This window comes from Telopea speciosissima, chromosome 3 (assembly GCF_018873765.1).
Source record: "Telopea speciosissima isolate NSW1024214 ecotype Mountain lineage chromosome 3, Tspe_v1, whole genome shotgun sequence".
In the NCBI taxonomy this organism is placed as follows: domain Eukaryota; kingdom Viridiplantae; phylum Streptophyta; class Magnoliopsida; order Proteales; family Proteaceae; genus Telopea; species Telopea speciosissima.
Genome location: NC_057918.1, coordinates 37,216,231 through 37,228,703, shown reverse-complemented (window position 1 = coordinate 37,228,703; position 12,473 = coordinate 37,216,231). Strand labels below are relative to the sequence as shown.

Below are 12,473 nucleotides of genomic sequence, written 5' to 3'. Positions count from 1 at the left end.
AGTAGCCTTCTTAGCTAAAGAGTTGACAACATAATTCATCTCACAATAGTAAAGGGAGATTCTCCATGTCGACACATCAAGGAATGGTTTGTACGAAATTCACTTCTGCAGAGAAAAAAAAAAGGATAGAAAGATCCCTGATGCACTCCACAATTGAAACTAAATGACATTCCACCTAAATCTTATTTAATACAAGTTTTTGTGTAAATCTCAGACCTTCAAATAATGCCAAAATTTAGCAAAGAAACTCGATGAAACACCCACATAAAAGTTGAAACACCTTAGATGTACGCCAGATGAATTTCTAAAAACTCCTCCAATGTTTGCATGACTTGGATTCCCCAACACACTTCCATCAATACAAGTTACATATCTAACTGCAAGCAATTTTTGTAGAACTCACTTTTGATTATGATAAAACACGTCGAATTTTAATGTCACTGCCTATTGGTTCCTCCATCTTCACTCCATTTAGAAATTTCTTGTACCATTTTGCAGATAATTTTGGTATTCTCTCCAATGTATTGTAGTTCACATAATGAATCCCAAATCGTAAAGAATATCCATTTGACCATTCAAAATTGTCGAGTAGAGACCAAATGAAGTACCCCTTCACATTAGCTCCATTGCTGCAAATATGATCAGCAAGAGTTGGCAAGGATTAATAAGGGGAAAAACATCCATGCAATAAACAATAAATATGGGGAACCGGCTCTTGGCGTGGTGGTGGCTGCCAGTGTAATAGGGCACTAGCCTAAGTCCAAGGGAGAAGTCGTTGGTTTAACTCCCCCTATCGGATGTTACACATCTTTATTCCACCTCCCATCCCCCATTGGCTGCCCTCTCCTCTCAGAGTTGGGATGCCACCATAGTTGCCCTCTTAGGTTGTCACCCCTGGTGGCTTATGAGCCTTCAGTACGATTTGACCAAAAAAATAAAAATAACATAAAAATAAATGATAAATAAAAAATAAAATAAAAAAGTGGCAATTAGTTGGATTCAAGTTGTGTAGGAAAACATTGCTATTGGTGCTTATTAATCTTAATCCTTAAATAAGTGTACACATAATTGCCATCTCTTAAAGAATTAAAAGACATGTTCTTATTTAATACTGATAACGTACCTCATTGCCTTGGTTAATGAAGTTAAATAGCTACTTAAAAAGTCTACTCTCTTTGTATCATTGAGAAAGTCCTCGACAGAAGAATCGGGAGAGCTTGCATCAGCATACCCTACAAACAAGGTATTGTATTATTATTATTAAGTTACAAGTGTATGTATGTGCACAAATGCATACCATTTGAATTATGACTTTGTGCATAAAAATGAAAGATATCCAAGGGTTTTTACTCTATTTATATCGACTAGAAACCCTTATTTGGTCTAATACCTATTTGTGACATATTGAAGGGTTATGAGGCAATATATATGGAGCATTGGACATGCAAATCACATGTCAAATTTTAAATTTAAATTCAATCATATAACAACCCATGTATGTCAATGAACCCTTGTACTTTTCAGTTGTTTATATATTGACGTGCAACATAGTCTTGGATTTTTAGAGTATTGATATTTCTCTGCTTAGAGGAAAGTAGAAATTAAGGTGTCAATTCAGGATGTCAAATTTCAATTAAACCGGTCAGACTTATCCAAACTGATCAATTCAGCCTGGACCAACCGAGTCCTTATTGGTTTGGTTTCAAGCTGATTTTATGAAACCAATAGAAACAGAAATAAAAAAGAGGACTGAACCTGATAAGAAATTGAAACCAAATCGTTATTAATCTAATAAGAAACCAAAAACACAAAAAAAAAAAAAAAAATTTCCTCATTGATTTCCTTATGTATACTTGTAAAATCAAAATTTGGTCTTACCGAAGCCAATACTAGCCCAAATACAAATCAATAACAAAAAATATCAATAAGAAGCAGGACTAAAACCGATCAAAATCAAAACTTATTTAACGGTTTAATCTTAGGTTGACCTAGTAACAGACCTAAACCGATTTATTCCAACGAAAATCGGACCGAACTGTAGGATTGACACCCTTAGTAGCAATCCCCCACCCAATATCTAGTGTTTTTTGCATATATAAATGATGAAATACAATTTTAGAAACTGAAACATGAAAGAAAAGGGGCAAAAAAACAATAAGCAATATAAGTAAAACATAAGTTTTATCGAATTGTGATGATTAGATCTTACAGTTGCAGTTTAATGAAGAGCCAAGGTTCTAAGATGGTCATTTCATAGCTCCTTTAGTTCGGTTATAGAGGTGGAATGCTAATGCAATGGTCCAATTAAACAAATCATTTATAAAAATGATCTATATGAAAAAGGTAAACATAGGCCAACTATTTTTAGCATATCATACCATTTTCAGTAATCATCATTGGAGTGTTGTTATATCTTTCTTTGAAGTACATGACCACCTTCTCCATGCTAGAAGGAACCACAAAAAAGTCTGGCATCCCTGTCTGAAAAGGAAAAAACACATCATTATAGGTACATAATAAATTTATCAAAATGATAAATAAAGAATTATAATCAATTTTTTATGGTATTGACAATGGTAAAAAAGGTGTTTCTTTTTGCTTTTTGTTTTTTCTTTTTCTTCAGGGGATACCATGGACTACTATGATTAGTCAAATAATGAACCTAATAATGAAAAGATTCTTCTCCAAAACCTAGAATATTGGAACCCACCCCCTCCCCCCCCCAAAAAAAAGCGGTAAGTTATGTCCATTCAATTGAAGTAGCGGTCTATCAAGTCAAGAACAAACCACCTCATTTGGGACACAATAGGTTTTGAAATCAAAAGTATCCTTGATCCTAAAATCCCTTGTATCCCAGATTCTACTAGGAACTTGCATTTAGCTACATGTAGGGGAATCCCGGTTTCCTTCTTGTAATTCCCATGTAACATTTTTGTCGTGGCGGCCTCTCTTCTTTGGGGCTAGGCTGGACTCCCCCTCGCCCTCTCCCTCTTTTTCTCCTTCATTCACTTCCTCTTGGGTGTTCTAGTTTTTGGACTTCATTAAATAATTTTTTTATATAAAAAAGTCTAAGTGGTTGAGTCTTGTAGGTTAACTATTGATTTTTCTTCTTCTTTTTTTAAAATAAGTTCACCCATTTTACAACTTAATTTGTTCGAAATAAATATATTCACAACTTAATTTTTTTTTCACTTACCGGCTCTCCAATAGGACGACCATTTCTTTCTGCTGTGGGATTCACAAACGCATCAATTTGTGAAGCCATAGAGTTGCATCGAGAGAACAGGCAATCTTGTGCATAGAAGGTTGTATAATGATTCAAGCCAATGAAGTCTAATTTATTTTTCAACTTTTCTTTTTCTTCTAGTGAGAATATTGGTAGTAGTGGACCCAATATTTCACGCATTTCAGAAGGATAATCACCATACATTATGGGGTCCAATATCCTGCAAACATAAAATATATAAATATTTCAGAAGAAAATAATTGAAGAAAACATAAATAACTTTAAGAAGATGTTTACTAGTTTTTATTTTTTATTTTTTTGCTTTATTTTGGTATGGTCATAGTTGTGTTTTGATTCTCCATTGTTTGGCTAACTTGGCTTTCTGCCTAGTGGAATCATATTCTTAGTCTAATTGTTTTCCCCTTGTTGAAAGACATATTCAACAACAAAAAAAACTTGGGCTCAGAGTTAGCTATATATTCTTAATGTAATCACATCTAAGGCATGATGATTATGTTGGTTATTAAGGTGTTAAATTAAAAATTTTAATCCATATGAATCATACCTTATGCAACATTAGGGGATTCTAACTAGAACAAGAGGGACTTACGTTACCTAATAGTCCACAATCGTAAACTCTCCAAAGAAATATATTACTAGTGAGCACAAGCTAATCTGCAATCCCTTGAACAACAGTTGCACGAGATACGGAACAAAAAACACTTTACACTCATAAGGGGTCAAAACCTTAACTCACAAATAGAGGGAGGAGATGGAGAGAAGGTTTATTTCTTGTGCATCAGAGGTATCTCTCTCCCTCCCTACTACTTTAATTAGAGATTTTGAGATGCTAAAATCCTATACCACACAACTTGCCAAGTGGTGAGATCTTATTTAATGATCCTACTCATCTATCCCTATCTTTATTTCTTAAATAAAGATAATTATGCATTACGATGGTATTAAGTAGAAACAGTAATAAAGTTCTCAAAGAAATATTTTCATTACGGTTTAGTCCCTCCATTTAAGAATATCACATAATAGCAGACCTACGAGCAAAAAAATAATTACTACCACCATTCTAGTCCATCAAAATATCTTATATAGAGAATCTCGATTATAGATTAAACGCAAAATAATTTTGAAAAATCTTCAAAATATAATAATTAATAAATAATAATATTTACTCATAAGTGTTCTAGTTCAATATATACAATTATGAACACTCACATTTGTGTTTAGAATCACAATTCCCATCAATGCGACAACCACATGAAAAAAATACCGAATTCTGTCCCTAATTAGGAACAATTTATGGCATAAGCATAGGATAATCAAACAACCAAATTTATTAAGAAGAATTTTATATACTATTAAATTTTTTAAATTGGGTTTGATGGACACATAAATCCAACAAAGTAGAATACAAATTCTAACTCACTAAACAAGCTATTATAACAAAGAGAAAGTGTTATAATTAACAAGATACACAAGAAAAGTGATTTTGGAGAGATAAAAAACAAGAAGACATTATTAGTAGTAATAGCACTTATTTAAAATCACCATCTTATTACAACCACACATAGGTGAGGAATGTAGAATAATTGATTTTGATTACCATGCATGGAAGAAATCAACAGCCCGTCCAGCTGCTAGGTGATCTGCTGGGGTATCTCTAAGTGGTTCATACCACATTGCATGTATAACGATCCCAATCATACCTCCTTGCTTAACCTTTGTTTAAGGCAAACAAAAAAACACAAAAAACAAAAATGCTTGCATGAGGTTCCAATTATAAACCATATACATGCAGAGAACACGTAGAAGAAGAAGAAGAGTTTATATAATACCTGATATTTTCTCCTATAAATGTCTACAGCAATGGCATGTGATAATATCATGTTGTGTGCAACGACATATGGTTCATTTGCTGGGTTCCCATAGCGACAACCATTTGAGGGTTTGGTGCAATGGTTGGGTGGGATATCCCCAATGATATAACCAAGTTTTGCGACAAGGTTTGGCTCATTCATTGTTGACCAATATTTCACTCTATCCCCAAAAGCTTTGAAACATACTTCCGCAAAATATCCAAAATCTTTCCTGCATGTGTAAGTAGTGAAATTTTGAAGAAAATATAACAACATAAATTAATAAAATGATAAGAATATAATTAAAGCATTGATAAACAACATAGTGAAAATAAAATAGACTTACTGTATTTCTGGGCTCAACCATGAGTCATATCGATCTTCAAGTTCTTGAGGAAGATCAACATGGTGCAATGTAACAAATGGTTGTATCCCTGTTCGAATCCGTAACAATTAAGATAAATTTTTTTTTTCTCTAGTTGCAGGTAATTAACGGAAAATGCAGTGAAATTAATTAGAAAAAACATTATACTTATGATTATGTAATAAACTTAAAATATTACTAAACATGGTACTTAAAAATTTTAAGTGTCCGGATTCCTTTTTTTTTTTTTTTGCATTTCTTGACTCAGCCCATCTAAGTTGCACCCTTAACTCAAATCCAAGAAATCTGGTTGAGAATTAACTAGAATACAATTATGCATTTTTTAAAATTTGAGATTAATATTGTTTTTCATTGGTGGTAATGATTAAAAAGGTTTCGATTTTGTTCTTAATTCAATTTCATTCTCCTCAATTCACTTACAAACAAAGATAGCCTAAAAAAATAAATAGGGAAATTTTACCTTTTTGTAAGAGAGCATTAATTAGCTTGTTGTAGAATTCAATTCCTGTAGGATTAACTTTCCCAAATCTACCTTCTGCATTTAGGACAGAATTTAAGCATAAATATATCAAGTAATTAATTGATCAGTTTCAATTAATGTTAATAGGATTGATCATAGTAAAACTTACTTGGTAGGATTCTGGACCATGAAATGGAAAATCTATAAGAATTCACTCCAAGGGAATGCATTAACTCCACATCTTCCTGTTTGACGATAAAATTTGAGATTATAGACCCAAGTTCGAGATCTTTACCCAAGTAATAAGATACAATAAACTTGGTCTTGATACAACAAAAGAACTTAAAAAGGAATAATAAGCTTTAAAAGATCAGAATCTAGTTAAAGTGGAGATTTGACCCTTCTCTATAACGCCCTCATAATAATTTTAGGAACCAGCTGAGTGTGGGCCAGCCTTTAGTCCTTAAATATGTCTAAAACTATGGCCTCTCAAATTGGTATCCTTTTGTCCAAAGCTTTTATTCTAGGTAGCTAGGTTGGATGAGTCAAGATTTTCTTTTGGGGTTAGATTTGTGCTACATTGTACTCGATCATGATTATTGATATGAAAGTAACTTATGTTATTTTCAACAGTTATCATTGTCCATGTGAAATGAAATGATTTAACCTTATGAAAAAAAGAAGTGTTATAATAAAAGGGTAATAAAGTAAGGTTATTGTAATCAACTTTGGTGACAAGGTTTTCCCAAAAAAGTATTTGCCTCAAAAGAGCTATACTAGTTTCCCAAAAAAACTTTGTTATTGTGAAGAACTTAATAAGAAGTGAAAGGTATGTGAACACGTACCATGTAGCGGTGGTAGTGATCGGTAGAAACATCTGCATTACTTCCATCCTTGATACCTCCTATAAGATGATCCAAAGAAAATTATTTTAGACACTAGAGTAATTATTAAATCAATAAGTGATCATCAATGTCATCTCGATTGTCTTCTCTTGCTACTGATTATCCAAGGTCACGAATTAATAAATCCAGGTTTTGAAGCCATTGTTAAGAGAGGTTATGGAAACTGTTGTTTTACCCTAAGGGTGTGTAGCTAAGTTGGCAATGACTAACACCTCAATTAAGAGGCCAGAAATTCAACTCTCCATCATGGGCACCTATCAGGAAAAATAAGAGTTATGAATCCCCAATTAAAATTCATTTATTTTGGAATTTGCCCATTTTAAATTGTAGTCTTTGTTAGAACTTCCTTGAGAATATCGACCATCTATCTTTTTCCTATCTCGTCTCCAAGTCGATTTGGGGTAGCATTCTCAAAAAATGTTGGTTTGTTTTTAGAATTGTCCTTTCTTCTAACAAAGAATAAAGGTGAATTTTGTAATCTTTGAATGGTAAAACCGCATGTGACACTCTTGGTAAGCTGTTTTTTAGTGCATTGAATCATCATATCTGATGGGAACGAAATAAAAGGACTTTTTTCTCGTGTTCTATTGAACAAATCTGAGACTCCGTTACTTTCTAGATAAGAAATAAAATTATTCACAAATGTGCTATCTACCCAGATATTACTAGAAATAGATATCTTGCCTTGGCTTGGGATCTACCTCTTGTTTTTCCCCCTAGTTTTGATGTATCCTCAATTTTCTTTGTTTCTCCCCTCCCCCTCATCCTTCCACCTTGTTTTATTGTTCCCCCATTTGTTTGGTTGTTTTTGTCCCTTGGATTTTGTTCTATCAATTTTGATGATTGTTCTGCTTTCTTTTGTTGAGGTCTTTCCCCCTTGCTAACCTTTGATTTTTTGGATTTTGTCTCTCTTTTCTTTAATAAATTATCCTTTCATCAAAAAAAGATATTGATACCAGACATATGTTAATTAGGGTCCCACAATATGCTACAAGTAGAGCTGAACTTTATACATTCTCTAATCTTTATATTTAGGAATATTATTGTTAATGCAAAGTGTAATGCCCTAAATTTAATTTATTTGTTCCCACCTCATGAAATGATTCCAAAGTAGTAGTGGATTTTAGTAATTTCAAAAAGAAACTCCAAAAGTAATGGATTGTAGATTGAATCTCAAAAATGGAAAGTTACCTGGCAAATGAGTAAATACATCCCAATTGTTGAGGCTTTTGTTACCTTCTAAGTAGGCACCTTCAACCTGGAAATGTATGTATTAAAGAATAAATCAAGACCCTTATGAAGATGGTCAGAGCTTCTGGAAAATGTGCAAGAGATATAGTAGCTTGATAACACCAAAATGGGAGAAAGAACGCCAACTGGTAGACCAGTGCATGCTGCCCCTACAACCAGACACAGGGGCGCTTGTAATGACCATTGCAACCCTCTTTGAAAAATGGAAATGACCAAGGGTGCGGCGGTGATCATTTTGCGTGCCCCTGTGTCTGAGTGTAGGGGTAGTGTGCTCTGCGCGACCGGGTGGTGTTCTCTTTCCCTACCAAAATTTTATTTCATACAGTTCAGATAACACATATCCATGAAATTTAATGTGTGACAACAAATTAAGAGGACATTAAACAAAAGTTTGTAAAAGTTCTTTTGTCCATTCATGAAACCCTCTATCGAATATGGGTAGACCACCAAATGCGATAATCGATTTGTTTTTGGTTATTCAGTTCTGTTTTGGCTTGGTTCAAGATATAGAATTTAGAAATCAAAACTGAACCCAATCGAGAATAAGAACACATTTTTAAAACCAAAACCAAAACGACTTGATTTGATTTGGATTTTTATTCAATTTCATTTTTTATTCCTTATTAGGTTTATGTCCTATTGCTTAGACATCTCATCAATAAATAATATAGAATTGAGCTTCCAACTACTAATACAAGTTGACTTTGAATACAGTACACAATCCACAAGAAAAATAGAAAGTTCAAGTATCTTAATTCGGGAAGAATCACAAAAATTGTAGTTCAAAGTTAACAATGTATATTTAATCACTTGGATTCATAGGGATGAATATTAAACAAATGTCCCAATTTGCTTGTGACTTAATGATGTTTTATGCTTTTATCTTAGAAAATCTAAATAGTTCTTCCCTTTACCATATCTGAACAAGCTGTAAATAAGATTGTTCTACATAGAACTTTCCTTTGTGTACCAGGGGCTTTCGGAATTTTTTGTGGTAGCCCATAAACCTTAACTCTAAAATACTAATATAATTTAGAGTAAATTTGATTCAATTCTAATCAAGCAGTTTTACCCTTGAAATTAAAATCGAACTGAAATCGAGAAACAAATTCCTTATTTAAAAACCAAAACTGAATCGATTTTTCTTCAATTCAGTTCAACCCGTATGCCACATAGAAAATAAAAACTGTTAAAAAATATTTAAAAATAAATAGAAGGATGAAAAATTGAGAAAAATTTCCAATATATGGAGGTCTATGGTTGCATTTGACTCTAAAATTGAATATGCGATGAATCAAGACCTTGCCTATCTATTACTTCCAAGTGGGTAACGTGTGTTTTATGGGAAGCCTTTCCTATATGTGGCTAAGTTACATTAATTTATATTGTTACTAATCCCATGGTAATACAGTGTCTGGTTAGCTTAAATTATTCTTTCTACACATGTAATCTCCTTGCAAAGCATTAATAGAAAGGTTATTAACATGCAATAAGGTTAGGAACTACATAAAGTTCACCACGTTGTTGCAAGTCAAGCAAAAGTAATATATATATATATAAGTAATCTTTAATAAGGCAATAAAGAGTATTATTGACTCTCTATTGTAGGGGCAAAAACTTTATGACCTAGATGTATCTACGGTGCTAGAAAACTTTCTCCATTCTCTAATATATAGTAATGGATATTACTAGAATTTTTTCAATTTTCCAACTCTCGGTGCATTTTTAACCATTAAAATATGTTCTATTTTTTTATGAAAATTGACCCATGAAATGGTTGTGGTTCTTTATAACATGGATCCACCCAACATATGATAAGAAGTTCAATATTATTAGTGTACCTAGTAAATCATACCCAAAATCATTTTCAAGTAAATGTACCATTTGCAGCATTGGTACCCATACAAATATTGCTTATTATATTTTGGGACTATGGTTTTGAGAGTTGGAATATTAAGCTTAAAAAGGGGGTGCATCTTGTTGTCACCATGTAGGTGAACTAAGAAGTTGTAACCTTACTTTTTTACCCTTTGTCTTATTCCCATCAGTTATTTAATGTAGGTTAATCTCGTCATTTCATATGAATAATGACAACTTTTGAAAATGACATAATGATAAATCATTTTCAACTTATTTTGAAAACTTTTTTTTTGTTTTTTTTACCTTTGATTAAAGGCCAAATGGTCTCTGTGCCGGGGGTGCAAGCTGCGCTCAGACACGTGGGGGTGGGCAAAATGACTACCCTACCCCCTGAATGGCAAACCCATTTGTTTGACCGCAGGCTGCACTGCGGCACAGAGAACATCAGCCCTTGATTAAAATAACTTTTAGGAATAAGACAAGAGGCCAAAATGTAAGGTTACAATCTTGTTGTAACCAACCTTAGTTACAACAAGATTTTCTTGGTAAAAAATAACTTGAACAACTAATGTGAAAGTAAACTTGACTGCCACCCAACAAAAGCACATTTTTGTAAGAAATTGTGAACCCTCAATTATGAGGTATTGATCCTTACCAACTGAGCGTCCCTAGGGTTCAATGTTCTCATTATGAGGACATCTTTATAGACTTATTTTCATTGAATGACAAAGGAAAACAAACTACGTGGATCAACCAAAGAAGAAATGAATTGATTCAAGAGAAGTCCCCAAAAAACATAAAAGAAAGAAACAAGCTATGGGAAATATCAAAAACCCTTGCAAAACTAAAAAAGAAAATAAAATAAAACAAAGAGAGAGAGCAGATGAAATTTTAAACCATATGTGGCTGGTTGGAGTGTTTTCTTAATTACCTGATAAGCAGACGTTGCAGTTCCAAAAAGAAACGTTAGAGGAAACTGGCTGCGATGCAAGAGGCAACTACTGAAACTGATCAGTTGAGTAAAACAAATGGCTGCAAAGAATAATTGCATCATCTTTGCTAAGTGAAGGTCTTCTGCTATGTTCTGTCTTGGACTATCTATTTTTGGATTCATAAATTTTATATATATATAGAAGCTAGCACCCAAGGAGCATTATGGTTTGAATGACACTTCTTTATCTTACATTTCAGGAGATTTCATTTGGTGGCATGAAGAAGCATGCACCATTCAAGTGCTTCTTTCTTCATACAAAAATGTCTTGTGCTTCTTGCCACTTTATTATTCTATGTGACGCATGCATGCATGTATTGAACTATTGATCATCCTTCCTCTTTTCTGTCCTTTTTTTTTATTAAGCCTATATTTTTGTTGTCATTATTTGAGCAGTGCTCCCATGCATGCTTACTTGAACAATGCCCCATGCTGATTAATCTGATCCCCCCATAAAATAACGATTGGAGTCTGGTTCAGCTCCACATATGGAGATAAGTTGACATGTGTTCAGATCATCCACCAGGCAACTAACCTTTTTTTTAGGAAAGTGTAATCACACAAACCACACACCAATCCTAAAAGGTTAACCACCAGGCAACAACCTTGACCCCCTACTTAGCTTTTGTTAAAAAATTTTAAATATTATAAAAGGAAATAGTGGGACCCACTTGCTTTTTCTTCCACACCTCCCATTGTCGACCACAAATGTATCCTCCATGGATCTCCTCTCTCCAAACAATAATCACTTGTAAGTATCACGTCAAGGTACTTGGCATTTGGTTGGATTCTTGAGATAATCCCTTCCCACCACTTCCCAGTTCCCCGGATGTGATGAATCCCTCCCCAACCAACCCTTTTATTTAAGAATAATTTATTACCAACCTAATCCAAATAAAAAAGTCCCATTTTCTTCTCCTCTGTGCTTCTCTATCCCTTCCTCTCTCGCTTGCTCACGGTCTCTGCTTCAACAAGAGGATACCAATCATCACCCATGAGGATCTTTAGCCTGAGATCCAACACATTGCCAATGGTGATCATTTCCATCTCTGATCCCAACATCCATGAATACGGTTTTTATGCTCTGCAATTTAACTCATCGGGCATGGGAAGCAAAAGTATCCCGAGGAATGTTACAATACTTCTATTTGGGAACAATTTTGGTCATTAATTTGAATTTGTGAGTTACAGAGACAGTGCTCCATGGAGAAGTGTGAAAGGGGGACAAAGCATCAAAATCTTTCTTGGCCTTTTTCTTAAGATCAAGTGTAAAATTGAGCTCGTTCCATTCGCATCGACACTACTTGTTTGGACTAAATTTGTAAGATTTTTGTTAACTTCTATAAATGTGTGCAAGAAAAAGAAAAGATTGCAGAGGTCTGAAACGTTACTTGATTATTGACTATAAAAACCAGTTAAAAGATGTTAATATGATATTATTCCCCTAGATTGTGATTCCTCAATAGAGGAATATATATACAGTTTACAAGAGATTGGAATATATAGGGAAACAAATAAATAAAG

At 33.6% G+C, this 12,473-nt stretch overlaps 1 protein-coding gene across 1 annotated transcript; it reads right to left on the bottom strand.

The window, feature by feature from the left end:
• Positions 1 to 409: 409 nt before the first annotated feature.
• Positions 410 to 11,012, bottom strand: LOC122655136 (beta-glucosidase 18-like). The gene is made up of 12 exons (XM_043849364.1): positions 10,890 to 11,012; positions 8,039 to 8,105; positions 6,788 to 6,846; positions 6,112 to 6,187; positions 5,943 to 6,017; positions 5,444 to 5,531; positions 5,077 to 5,329; positions 4,845 to 4,960; positions 3,197 to 3,446; positions 2,379 to 2,481; positions 1,124 to 1,232; positions 410 to 629 (listed from the first exon to the last, which is right to left on the bottom strand). Exons 1-12 carry the CDS (start codon positions 11,010 to 11,012, stop codon positions 410 to 412), a joined length of 1,539 nt encoding a protein of 512 aa, XP_043705299.1.
• Positions 11,013 to 12,473: the final 1,461 nt, after the last annotated feature.